The 13,414-nt window shown below is 43.5% G+C and overlaps 1 protein-coding gene across 1 annotated transcript in view; it reads right to left on the reverse strand.

Annotated features, from left to right (window-relative positions):
* Positions 1–784: 784 nt before the first annotated feature.
* LOC126470921 (collagen alpha-3(IX) chain-like) overlaps positions 785–13,414 on the reverse strand; it is a 159,841-nt gene continuing 147,211 nt past the window's right edge. Inside the window, exon 7 of the mRNA XM_050098952.1 lies at positions 785–885. Within this exon, the coding sequence (XP_049954909.1) occupies positions 785–885 (101 nt within the window). The remainder of the gene's footprint in view (positions 886–13,414) is intronic.

Below are 13,414 nucleotides of genomic sequence, written 5' to 3' on the forward strand. Positions count from 1 at the left end.
AATTTCGTTCAGAGAAATCTCTATCATCACAAAAGCTAACGGTTCCTGCGATGCGTAATTAAGGAAACTAATTAGATTAAAATATCACATAGTAACATCAGCAAAGACCGGAGTTTGCTGCTGAGCAGAGCGTGACGCACGGCTCGTGCGAGGTTAAAGCGGCCACGGCGGACATACACTATACGGTGATGCACTGGGCGCCAGTGACAACTCAATCAGTATATTGGCTACGTAACGAGGAGGAAAGCTACCCCTTGGCTGTCATTCACTAGTTGACAGCAGTCGGCAGGATGATAGTGGTTGTATAACCCTTCACGGGGCTGGATGCCCGAGAAAATTTCATTTAGCCATATCGCCACGAAACCATGAATATGGATATGGATATGTATAGGTATAGTTAGCTATTTACATTTTCAGCAAGTAAAGATGGAAACGGTAGAAGTTTTAACTAAAAAGAACGTGATATAAAGTAGTAAATAAATAATCCAAGTACTGTAACAAATTTACTGCGGTATAGTTGAAGAACTGTCTGCAAAAGATTTCAGGACACAATAGAACAGTTTTAGAACGTTTCTCCAAGAGACCATAATTTTACATCTGTGTCACCAGAGTAACACAATTACGACAAATTTATACTTAATCTTTCCAGGTGTTGCGCTAATCCTTGATGAAAAATACCGGACTACACTGGGTAGCGCACTAGAAGCTAGTCGCTCGGTTCTCAAAATACGTCAGCAGTTCATTAATACGTAGTTTCGCTGCAGCAGGCATGTATTCACCTACCTTAATTCTCCTTCTTCTGGTTTCCTGGCTTTCCATGTTCTGGAAGAGGCAAACGACAATTGGGGCAGAGAGGTCGAGAACCGTTGGCAGCACCTGTTGCACCTGAAACCGAAAATAAAGAGACGAGTGAACTTTTCGACCGTAGTGTTTGTACTGTGGGTGCAGAAGTATCTTTCGTAAAGACCGACATTTATAGAAATAGTAGCGGTCATTTATCAACAGGGCACCAGGCACGTCAAAGGTTAAAGAATACATCCAGCTTCGCTAAAGTAAATATATCATACGAATATCATCATCATCATCATTATTATTATTATAAGGTAAGATACCTATAATGTGTCAGATAAACGAAGTCATGTGCGTTTCTTAGTCTTCGAGATTACATATTTTTGCTTGTCTGGTTCTGCGACAATTCCACGAAAGTCGTCCACGAGCAACGAAATCATTTAGAATAAATGCGAACCACAATTTCTAGGCGTCAGACGAGGCACTGATTTCAGGTGGTATATTCCGTATCTTTACCAATGCTATCTGAGCAGAATTTTGATACGAAGAACGTAATGGTGTTTAGGCTCTAACGTCTCATCTGTGACGAGGTCGCTGGACACAGAGAACAACCTCAGATTCGACAAGGAACCACCCCACCACATACCGTAATGGATGAAGGGTTATCACTACTGTAAAGGCCTAAGGAAAAAGCGTTTCCTTAAGAACTTTTTTTGGGCGGAAGGAAAGGTGGCAGAGAAATTCTACCTCTACATGGATACTCTGCAAATTACATTCAGGTGCCTAGCAGAGGGTTCATCGAACCACCTTCACAAGTCTCTATTATTCCAATCTCGTATAGCGCGCGGAAAGAATGAACACCTATATCTTTCCGTACGAGCTCTTATTTCCCTTATTTTATCGTGGTGATCGTTCCTCCCTATGTAGGTCGGTGTCAACAAAATATTTTCGCATTGGGGGGAGAAATTTGGTGACTGGAATTTCGTGAGAAGATTCCGTCGCAAAGAAAAACGCCTTTCTCTTAATGATTTCCAGCCCATATCCTGTATCATTTCTGTGGCACTCTCTCCCATATTTTGCGATAATACTAATCGCGCTGCCTTTCTTTGAACTTTTTCGATGTAATCCGTCAGTCCTATCTGGTAAGGATCCCACACTGCGCAGCAGCATTCTAAAAGAGGACGGACAAGCGGTAGTGTAGGCAGTCCCCTTAGTAGGTCTGTTACGTTTTCTAAGTGTCCTGCCAATAAAACGCAGTCTTTGGTTAGCCTTCCCCATAACATTTTCTATGTGTTCCTTCCAATTTAAGTTGTTCATAATTGTAATACCTAGGTATTTAGTTGAATTTACTGCTTTTAGATTAGATTGATTTTTCGTGTAACCGAAGTTTAACGAGTTCCTTTTAGCACTCATGTTGATGACCTCACACTTTTCGTTATTTAGGGTCAACTGCCACTTTTCGCACCATTCAGATATCTTTTCTAAATCGTTTTGCAGTTTGTTATGATCTTCTGATGACTTTATTAGTCGATAAACGACAGCGTCATCTGCAAACAACCGAAGACGGCTGCTCAGATTGTCTCCTAAATCGTTTGTATAGATAAGGAACAGCAAAGAAATGGCTCTGAGCACTATGGGACTTAACTTCTGAGGTCATCCGTCCCCTAGAACTTAGAACTACTTAAACCTAACTAACCTAAGGACGTCACACACATCCATGCCCCAGGCAGGATTCGAACCTGCGGCCGTAGCGGTCGCGCGGTTCCAAACTGTAGTGCCTAGAACCGCTCGGCCATTCCGGCCGGCAAGGAACAGCAAAGGGCCTATAACACTACCCTGGGGAACGCCAGAAATCACTTCTGTTTCACTCGATGACTTTCCGTCATTACTACGAACTATGACCTCTCTGACAGGAAATCACAAATCCAGTCACATAACTGAAACGATTATTCATAAGCACGCAATTTCACTACGAGCCGCTTGTGTGATACAGGGGACCCAACGAAATATGAAGAAACGGAGATGTTCAAATAAACCTCGTAGCTTTTGGACTGCATTCTGAAGGAGGCTATTGAAATACGAGTGTCCGACGTTCTGATCAACAGAGACGGCTGCTTCGTTCTCAGTAAAGCGTGGGACCCAGCGCTCAGACAACATAAGCCGAGAGCGAAATCCGCGTCCGGCGGTGGCTGCAGAAGCACTGAGGGCCGGAATCCGCACACAAATTCCACAATTGGGTTTCTTCACTGCTCCTTCCTACACGGCGTGCGACCAGGTTGTTTGGAAAGGAGTGGGGAGCGACAAGAGTGTAAAGGTGGTGGGATGCTGCCAAACAGTAGACAAGAAGCTTCAACAAAATCAGCCTTGAAAGTGAGTCTCACAGAATGAAAGAGCAGAAACAGCTCATTCTGAAGATGACACCGAGATACGGAGTCGACATGTCGTTTTATGTAAACGACTGGACTCGTCTGGACACCCAAGAGAAATTACAAAACTTCCTCCTTCTTTTGTGAAACTTTATTATTACCACCAGTACAGACGACTAGAAGATTTTTTTTTTCAGTCATTGTAGTTAGTAATTTTAGTAGCGTATCTCTGCGAGACCTACAGCTATACAGTCGGGTAGTTTCACCTTCTTGTTTTAGCGGTCTGTCTCTGAATGCTTCGGTTAGTACATTGTGTTACACTGTTATGAAGTTCCGTTGACTTGGATTAGATGGGACAGTGGCTTTCATGTGTGGAAACAATGAGAACTCGTCCTATCCGGATAGAGCTAGAGGACAGGATTTAAGTTGCTGCCATGAGCTGTCGTCAATGGCAGTTGCGCAATACACAGGATAATCCCTCCCCCCCCCCCCCCCAAACAGACTGTGAATATCCTAAATATCTAATAAATATCGAAAGAAAATATTCGTAAAATGATAAACGCAAAGGGGCAAGTATTTTCTATAACGGGTGTCAGACGCTTTTTCTCTGTTGTTTTGGCATATATTGGCAAAGTCGTTTTTGTAATGTGTATATGGAGTTATCGCAAATACTGACCATCAGGTCTTACATGTGACGCCCTTTGTCGACGGAAAGCGTCGGTTTGTTACGAACAAAATTATTTTTAAGCGGAATTTTAGGTGCCTATTCGATAGGCGAGTCCCCAGATTAGTCTAAATCGATACTCGTTTTACGGTGTGCACTGTACTAACGAAGATATTAAAACACGAAGAATAAGCAGTACTCCAACAGTGACACCAGATCCCTGGCCTACGCTGACTACTAACGCTATGTAGCAGCACTGCTCAGTTGCTGCTTGAGTACTGAATATTCTTCGTGTTTTAATGACCCTGTTAATTTACATCGATAAAACAAATATCGCACTAGGCTAATTCTGGACCGCTCTATCGAATGGGCACGCAAAACTTAGCTTTAAAAATCATTTTGTTCGTAATAGCAAGCAAACCGACGCTTTCTGTTGACACTGGGCGTCACATGAAAGATGTGATGAGTTGTATTTTATTTGGGCTGACTTCAGACACATATTTCAAAAGCGAAACTGCAAATAGCTGCCGAAACACAAGAAAAAATACGCCTAACCACTCTTCGGAGAGAGACCTTGTATAGCTGAAATATTACTTTTTATCGACCAATACACTGAGTCAATTATGTTTTCGCGAGAATGATTTACTTGATTTAAGACCAACTGAGAGTTCTTGGACAGAGATGCAGGTAACAAAATGTTTACTGAAAGTGTGGTTCTTGGCTTACCAGGCACAGTGAAATGTTACCTGACCTGCACGTCTACGGTACATAACGGGACCAACTGCGAACTACTGCCTTCATTTTTAGCTCATTTACCACCTATTATGCCAAGACGTATTATCATGTATGCACATTCACACGTTGTAGAATATCCATAATGGATAAGCTTGAACATCACGTAGATAACCATAACTCATAAAACTTGTTTCTATAGTGTGATGAAAATTCACCTAAGTGTAGAGCTCGTGACACGGCTCAATCAAAACAAGAGAACACGCCTCCAGTCAAAGAATTTGCCACAGAAATTAGAAGACGTTTGTAATGAACAAAGTGGAAGTTTGGTAACCGAACAGCAAGGTCATCGGTTCAAAATGGTTCAAATGGCTCTGAGCACTATGCGACTTCTGAGGTATCAGTCGCCTAAAACTTAGAACTAATTAAAGCTAACTAACCTAAGGACATCACACACATCCATGCCCGAGGCAGGATTCGAACCTGCGACCGTAGCGGTCGCTTGGCTCCAGATTGTAGCGCCTAGAACCGCACGGCCACACCGGCCGGCAAGGTCATCGGTGTCTTCGGATTAAGGAAGAATGGGGAAGGAAGTCGGCCGTGCTCTTTCAAAGTAACGATCCCCGCATTTGCCTTAAGTTATTTAGAGAAATCACGGAAAATCTAAATCAGGCTGGCCGGACGAGGGATTGAAGCGTCGTCCTCCCGAATCCAGTGTGCTAACCACTGCTCCACCTCACTCGGTAAGTTTGGTTTTGTATCAACACGTAGTAAGGTAATATCGAGCAGCAGACCAGGACGTACATTCAGCCCACCCGAATATTCGTTTCACGATGGAGAGGAAAAAGGATGGCTACTCTCCATTACTCGATGTATGTCTGGGGAGGAAGGCTAATGGCACGTAGGGAGATGACGTTTATAGGACCCCTACTCTATGACTTGTATCCACAGGCTGGTACTTCTCAGCATTAGGCTCAGCGTGAAGGGGTACTTCGTACCTTGGTTCACAGAGCCCACGTCATAGCAGACCTTGACAGTGTCAGCTGGGCTAGCCCACCTTGAAATCACCTCTCATCAGAGTGGTTATAGTGAAAAACATATCAGACTTGCACTGCGCCAGTACTACTAATACCGAATTGGCACCAAAGCCAACGGCCTTTTGGCTGGCGCAGGGAGCATTCCCAACTTGATCGGACATATTTTGTGGAAATATGATGTGAAATATGTTTTTCGACCACCATCTCAGATTACAATTCTTTTAGTCTCCGTAAAGGACGATCAGGGTTTGTTTAAGGCGGGTGTCTATAACATTCCTTGGAGTTGTGGCATGTTGTATATTGGTCAGACCATTTGCACCGTGGACGACCGGTGCACTGGGCATAAGCGTCACACAAATTTACAACAACCAAGTAAATCTGCTACTGCTGAATATTGTCTCGACTCCGGTCATCCTAAGGAAATAACATCAAAGAGATTCTTGCATGCACTTCCAGCTGTTAGTATTATGTTATTACGGAAGCAGTTGAAATTAATTTAGCAAATAAACTTTTAAATAGAGAGGGAGGTTTTTCCTTAAATTCGGCTTGGAATTGTGCTCTCTCCCTTGTCAAAAAACAGATGGACAGAGTTCATTGTACCTTACACATTGTTTATTAATTTACACTATCCATAACTTCTTAGGCTGGTCATTTTTGTTCGTGTTCGTGTGGTGGCGCTAGTATTTAGTGTGTGTGTGTGTGTGTGTGTGTGTGTGTGTGTGTGTGTGTGTGTGTGTGTGTGTGTGTGTGTGTGACACCTTCCTGGAATTGCTCTGCAAAACAGTTTTAGATTCTCTTGCGCAGCACTCACTTGCGGCAGTTTTGTCTTCAAAACGACGGTGTGTGCATCGGTCGCTATATCGGCGTTTCTCAGCGACATCACCAGACTGCAGTCCCGTGTCTGAATAAAAACAACGACGGTTGAGCTCTTGTCGCGTCTTGAGTGAAATGCAATAAGCGAAAAATTCTATTCTGAAAAAATCGACAAGGTGACGAGACTTGCTCTAATCAACATCGAGCTACCACCAAACGACAAAGAGCAGAAATGCACATGAAGGACCTACGCCTTGACGGCGTAAACGAAATTCAAGCCAATACGATGTGAGAGTTGAACAAAAAGAAGAAAAAGAGTACAAAAACCTATTGGTGTTAAAATTTGTGCATCACGGCCTGAAAGGCCATTCACCCTTTTACTACCAGAATGCCCGTCTAGTAATGAAAAATGAATACAAATATTGTCTATGGCTGTGCTGCTGTTCCCCTGCACCTAGCTGGAATAAACACATTCTGCATCAGATCGTATGAGTTTAGGAGATCTACTAACATCCTTTTTCTTGCACAATCATGTCAAGTTTTTGTCAAGCGCGGGGGGTTTATTGATAGAATGGAAACTCGATATATCGATGGCTGGACGAAGATCTGAACCGTCGTCCTGCCGAATACGAGCCCAGTGTCGTACCGTTGCATCACCTCACTTGTTACACGAGTGGAGAGAAGAAAACGCTAGAGAGGGAGCTCGTCTATTCGTACCACGGTTCTCATGGAAGCCAACTGCAAACCGGAGCTTGGCAATGGGTGGGTCTATAAACACTGGAGTCTTCTGAGGTACCACCTCCGCCCTGGTGCAGTGGTACACTGATTCATTACTTAGAGGGCCGCAACCTTCTAATAAAGGGATTTTTTCGAGGATAGTTTCTGGGCCGATGTGAAACTGTATGCGGTGTGCGATTAAAATACATTCATTCGAAAATTATATGAGAATATTATGTTTACCTTGTGGTTAGAGTAATTATTGACCGTGGAAGGATGTTCTCTCCCATGGGCATCGATCTGAATGATCGTGACGATATAAAAACTGAATATGTTCTCGACTGCTCTGTTCCTTGTTTCTGTGAGTATTCTGTGGTAAGTATCTGCATAATCCAACGGATCGTTCTAAAGAACAAGTGCTAACGCAGGTTTTCGATATCAATTAGTCCAATATGTTTCGAGACTGGATTAATGAAATGTAGACAAAATATAAGGCAGTGGTGTTAATGCCTCAGTAGATCTACGTAGACCCCTCCCAGCTGAATGAAATGCAGAGAACGTTCATACAATCCTGTTAACCATTCAAGAAAGCCTTCTTGTTCAACTCTCAGATCGTATTGGCTTGAATTTCGTTTACGCCGTCAAGGCGTAGGTCCTTCATGTGCATTTCTGCTCTTCGTCGTTTGGTGGTAGCTTGGTGTTGATTAGAGCAAGTCTCGTCGCCTTGGTGATTTTTTTTCAGAACAGAATTTTTCGCTTATTGCATTTCACTCAAGACGCGACAAGAGCTCAACCGTCGTTGTTTTTATTCAGACAACCTACGGGAATGCAGTCTGGTGACGTCGCCGAGGAACGCCGATATAGCGACCGATGCACACACCGTCGTTTTGAAGACAATACTGCCGCAAGTGAGTGCTGCTCAAGAGAATCTAAAACTGTTCTGCAGAGCAATTCCAGGAAGGTGTCTCACACACACACACACACACACACACACACACACACACACACACACACTAAATACTAGCGCCACCACACGAACACGAACAAAAATGACCAGCCTGAGAAGTTATGGATAGTGAAAATTAATAAACAATATGTGAGGTACAATCAACTCTGTCCCTCAGTTTTTTGACAAGGGAGAGAGCACAATTACACGCCGAATTTAGGGGAAAACGGAGTGAATTGCAGAGAACGTTCAAACAATCCTGTTAACCATTCAAGAAATCCTCCTTGTTCAACTCTGACTGGGTGGCTGACTAGTGGTATAAGGATATCTACATCTACATCCATACCTCGCAAGCAACCTGACGGTGTGTGGCGGAGGGTGCCTTGAGTACCTCTATCAGTTCTCCCTTCTATTCCAGTCTCGCAAGATTGTAGGTATGCCTCTGTGTGAGCTCTAATCTCTCTGATTTTATCCTCTTGGTCTCTTCGCGAGATATACGTAGGAGGGAGCAATATACTTCTTGACTCCTAGGTGAAGGTACGTTCTCGAAACTTCAACAAAAGCCTGTATCGAGCTACTGAGCGTCTCTCCTGCCGAGTCTTCCACTGGAGTTTACCTATCATCTCCGTAACGCTTTCGCGATTACTGAATGATCCTGTTACAAAGCGCACTGCTCTCCGTTGGATCTTCTCTATCTCTTCTATCAACCCTATCTGGTACGGATCCCACACCAGTGAGCAGTATTCAAACAGTGAGCGAACAAGTGTACTGTAACCTACTTCCTTTGTTTTCGAACTGCATTTCCCTAGGATTCTTCCAATGAATCTCAGTCTAGCATCTGCTTTACCGACGATTAGTTTTATATGGTCACTCCATTTTAAATCACTCCCAATGCCTACTCCCAGATAATTTATGGAATTAACAGCTTCCAGTTGCTGATCTGCTATATTGTAGCTAAATGATAAACGATCTTTCTTTCTGTGTATTCGCAGCACATTACACTTGTCTACATTGAGATTCTATTGTCATTTACTGCACCGTGCGTCAATTCGTTGCAGATCCTCCTGCATTTCAGTACAATTTTCTATTGTTGCAACCTCTCGATATACTACAGCATCATCCGCAAAAAGCCTCAGTGAACTTCCGATGTTATCCACAAGCTCATTTATATATATTGTGAATAGCAACGGTCCTACGACATTCCCCTGCGGCATACCTGAAATCACTCTTACTTCGGAAGACTTCTCTCCATTGAGAATGACATGCTGCGTTCTGTTATCTAGGAACCTAGGAACTATTCAATTCAATCACACAATTGGTCTGACAGTCCATGTGTTCTTACTTTGTTCATTAAACGGCTGTGGTGAACTTTATCAAACGCCTTGCGGAAGTCAAGAAACACAGCATCCACCTGGGAACCCGTGTCTATGGCCCTCTGAGTCTCGTGGACGAATAACGCAAGCTGGGTTTCACACGATCGCCTTTTTCGAAACCCATACTGATTCCTACAGAGTAGATTTCGTCTCCAGAAAAGTCATTATACTCGAACATAACACGTGTTTCAAAATTCTACAACTGATCGACATTACAGATATATAGGTCTATAGTTCTGCACATCTGTTTGACGTCCCTTCTTCGAAACGGGGAGTGACCTGTGCCCATTTCCAATCTTTTGGAACGCTACGCTCTTCTAGAGACCTACGGTACACCGCTGAAAGGAGGGGGCAAGTTCCTTCGCGTACTCCGTGTAAAATCGAACTGGTATCCCATCAGGTCCAGCGGCCTTTCCTCCTTTGAGCGATTTTAATTGTTTTTCTATCCTTCTGTCATCTATTTCGATATCTATTATTTTGTGATCTGTGCGATAATCTAGAGAAGGAATTACAGTGCAGTCTTCCTCTGTGAAACAGCTTTGGAGAAAGGTATTTAGTATTTCGGCCTTTAGTCTGTCATCCTCCGTTTCAGTACCCTTTTGGTCACAGAGTGTCTGGACATTTGGTTTTGATCCACCTACCGCTTTGATATAAGACCAAAATTTCTTAGAATTTTCTGCCAAGTCAGTACATAGAACTTTACTTTCGAATTCGTTGAACGCCTCTCGCATAGCCCTTCTCACACTACATTTCGCTTCGTATAATTTTTGTTTGTCTGCAAGGCTTTGGCTATGTTTATGTTTGTTGTGAAGTTCCCTTTGCTTCCGTAGCAGTTTTCTAGCTCGGTTGTTGTACCACGGTGGCTCTTTTCCATCTCTTACGAGTTTGCTTGGCACATACTCATCTAATGCATATTGTATGATGGTTTTGAACTTAGTCCACTGACCCTCAACACTATCTGTACTTGAGATAAAACTTTTGTGTTGAGCCGTCAAGTACTCTGAAATCTGCTTTTTGTCACTTATGCTACACAGAAAAATCTTCCTACCTTTTTTAAAATTTCTATTTACTGCTGAAATCACCGATGCTGTAAGCGCTTTATGATCGTTGATTCCCTGTTCTCCGTTAACTGTTTCAAATAGTTCAGGTCTGTTTGTCACCAGAAGGTCTAATATGTTATCGCCACGAGACGGTTCTCTGTTTAACTGCTCAAGGTAGTTTTCAGATAATGCACTCAAAAATTTTTACTGAGTCCTTTGTCCCTTCCACACGTTATAAACGTTTGAGTCTCACAGTCTATATCTAGCAAATTAAAATCTCCACCCACAACAAGAACATGGTCGGGAAATCTACTCTAAATATTTTCCAGATTTTCCTTCAGGTGTTCTGCCACTACTGCTGTTGAGCCAGGGGGCCTATAGAGACATCCAATTATCATGTTTGAGCCTGCTTTAACCGTGACCTTCACCCAAATTATTTCAAATTTCGGATCTCCGCCAATTTCCTTCGATACTATTGCACTTTTTATCGCTATAAATACGCCTCCCCCTTCACTGTCCAGCCTATCTCTGCGGGATACATTCCAATCTGAATTTAAAATTTCATTACTGTTTACATCTGGTTTCAGCCAACTTTCTGTGCCGATTACTATGTGGGCATTGTGACCGCTTATTAATGAGAGCAGTTCCGGGACCTTTCAATAGACGCTCCTGCAGTTTACTATTACCACATTAATATTGTCATTCCCTGTTGCGTTTTGCCTACTGCTACCTTGTCGTGTCTCAGGAGGCGCCTTGTCGGGCCAAGGGAGGGAATTCTCTAACCTAAAAAACCCACATGTGCACTCCACACGTACTCCGCCACCCTTGTAGCCACTTCCTGCGTGTAGTGCACGCCTGACCTATTCAGGGGGACCCTACATTTCTCCACCCGTTAGCGGAGGTCGAGAAATTTGCACCCCATATCTCCGCAGAATCGTCTGAGCCTATGGTTTGAGTCTTCCACACGGCTCCAAACCAGAGGACCGCGATCGGTTCTGGGAACGACAGTAGAAATAATTAGGTCAGATTCCACCCCACGAGGGAGGATTTCCGCCTTCACCAATTCCGCCAACCGCCCGTATGAACTGCGGATGACCTCTGAACCCAGACGGCAGGAGTCATTGGTGCCGACATGAGCAACAATTTGCATTCGGGTGCACCCAGTGCTCTCTATCGCCGCCGGCAGGACCTCCTCCACATCTCGTACGAGACCCGCGGCAAGCAGACAGAGTGAACACTGGCCTTCTTCCCCGACCTTTCCGCTATTTCCCTAAGAGGCTCCATCACCCGCCTAACATTGGAGCTCCCAATCACTGATAAACCCCTCCCCCCATGTGCCTGCTTGGACTTTGCTGAAGGAGCGGCCAGATGTCCACTCACAGGCAGAGCGGGAGATGCCACACGGCCAGCCTCCACATTGACCCTCCGCCTCGTGCGACGCGAACGCCGTTGAACCCTCCAATCTTCTTGGGGAGAGGGTGGCCCAACCGCTCCCGGTACCTGTGAAGATGTCTCGACAGCAGGGACCGTGGGTGAAGCATGTAACACCTGGGGTGTACCATGCGACGCACCAGACTCCCCACTGCCGCTACACTCCGAGGCAGCAGCCTGAAGACGGCTGATCGCGGCCATCAGCACGTTCAGCTGTTCGCGAACAGTGGCCAGCTCCTCCTGCGTCCGTAAACAGCAGTCACACATCCTACCCATCCTAAGAAATCAACAATTTACTGTAGAGAGCTAAGTAATCAACTTTTAACTAGACTGCTAATTCACTAAAGGCGGTTGATAGCTGACTAAACTGTGGTTTCTAGAACTTCTTGTTGGAAACAATGAAAATAAGTACTAACTGTCTCCGGACTTTATTCAAAACAAACACGAAATCTATGGAACACTATTACTAGTACTCGAAAATTAAAGCTTCCTAGAAGCAAAAACACACGGAAAAAGAAGTGACAAGTAAGAAAAACACAGTTAATACTTAAATTTACGTAGCTTGCTGCACAGGAGATGTGAAGCAGACGGCAGTTACGACGACACTGGCAGCATGTAGAACAAAGCACGAATTATAACAAAATGCTAGAAATCGTCACAATCAAGCTACAGTAGCCCATTACAAACAGTACTGTAAGGTGCTTAAAATGTTATTAGGAAGGCAAAGACTATGTGGTACGCAAGTAGAATAGCTAATTAAAATTAAAACCATATGGTAAGTTGTGAAGGAAGTGTCTGGTCAGCAGCGCAAGGTCGACGATATATAGTCAGTTCGTAGTAAAAATATTTCTGTTACTGATAAGTCAGAAATATATACAGTATTTAACAATCATTTTCTGAGCATTACTGGTGCATTAAGTAAAAACTTACTTTCTACAGGGAATCATGTAACTCTGTTGGAAAACTCTTTTCTGAGACTGATGTCTCTGTGATAGTGACAAGTGGAAGATTGATTAAATAATTAAATCACTGACGACTAAGGACTCTCATGGATATGATGGAGGGCCTAGCAGAATACTTAAGTACTGTGCTGCACATGTTAGCCGTGTATTTAGCCACATTTGTAATTTTTCCTTTAGGAATGTCAGTTTCCTGAACGATTGAAGTACTGAATAGTAAAGCCGCTTTTTTTCTATGCCATCAGTGTTTGCTGAAGTTATTGAAAAGGCTGTGTATGTAAGGATTATTGATCATTTTATATCACACGATTTGCTATCAGATGTACTGTTCGGCTTCAGAAGTCATTTAACAACTGAAAATGCTATATTCTCTTTTCTCTGTGAGGTACTGGATGGGTTAAACGAAAGGTTTCGAACGCTAGGCTTATTTTTTGATTTAACTAAGGCGTCTGATTGTGTTGATCACCAAATATTGCTCCAGAAGCAGGACCATTATGAAATACGGGGATTAGCTCAAATTGTTTCACCTCTTACTTCAGCAACAGAC

The sequence above is a fragment of the Schistocerca serialis genome, chromosome 3, assembly GCF_023864345.2.
Source record: "Schistocerca serialis cubense isolate TAMUIC-IGC-003099 chromosome 3, iqSchSeri2.2, whole genome shotgun sequence".
Taxonomy (NCBI): Eukaryota; Metazoa; Arthropoda; class Insecta; order Orthoptera; family Acrididae; genus Schistocerca; species Schistocerca serialis.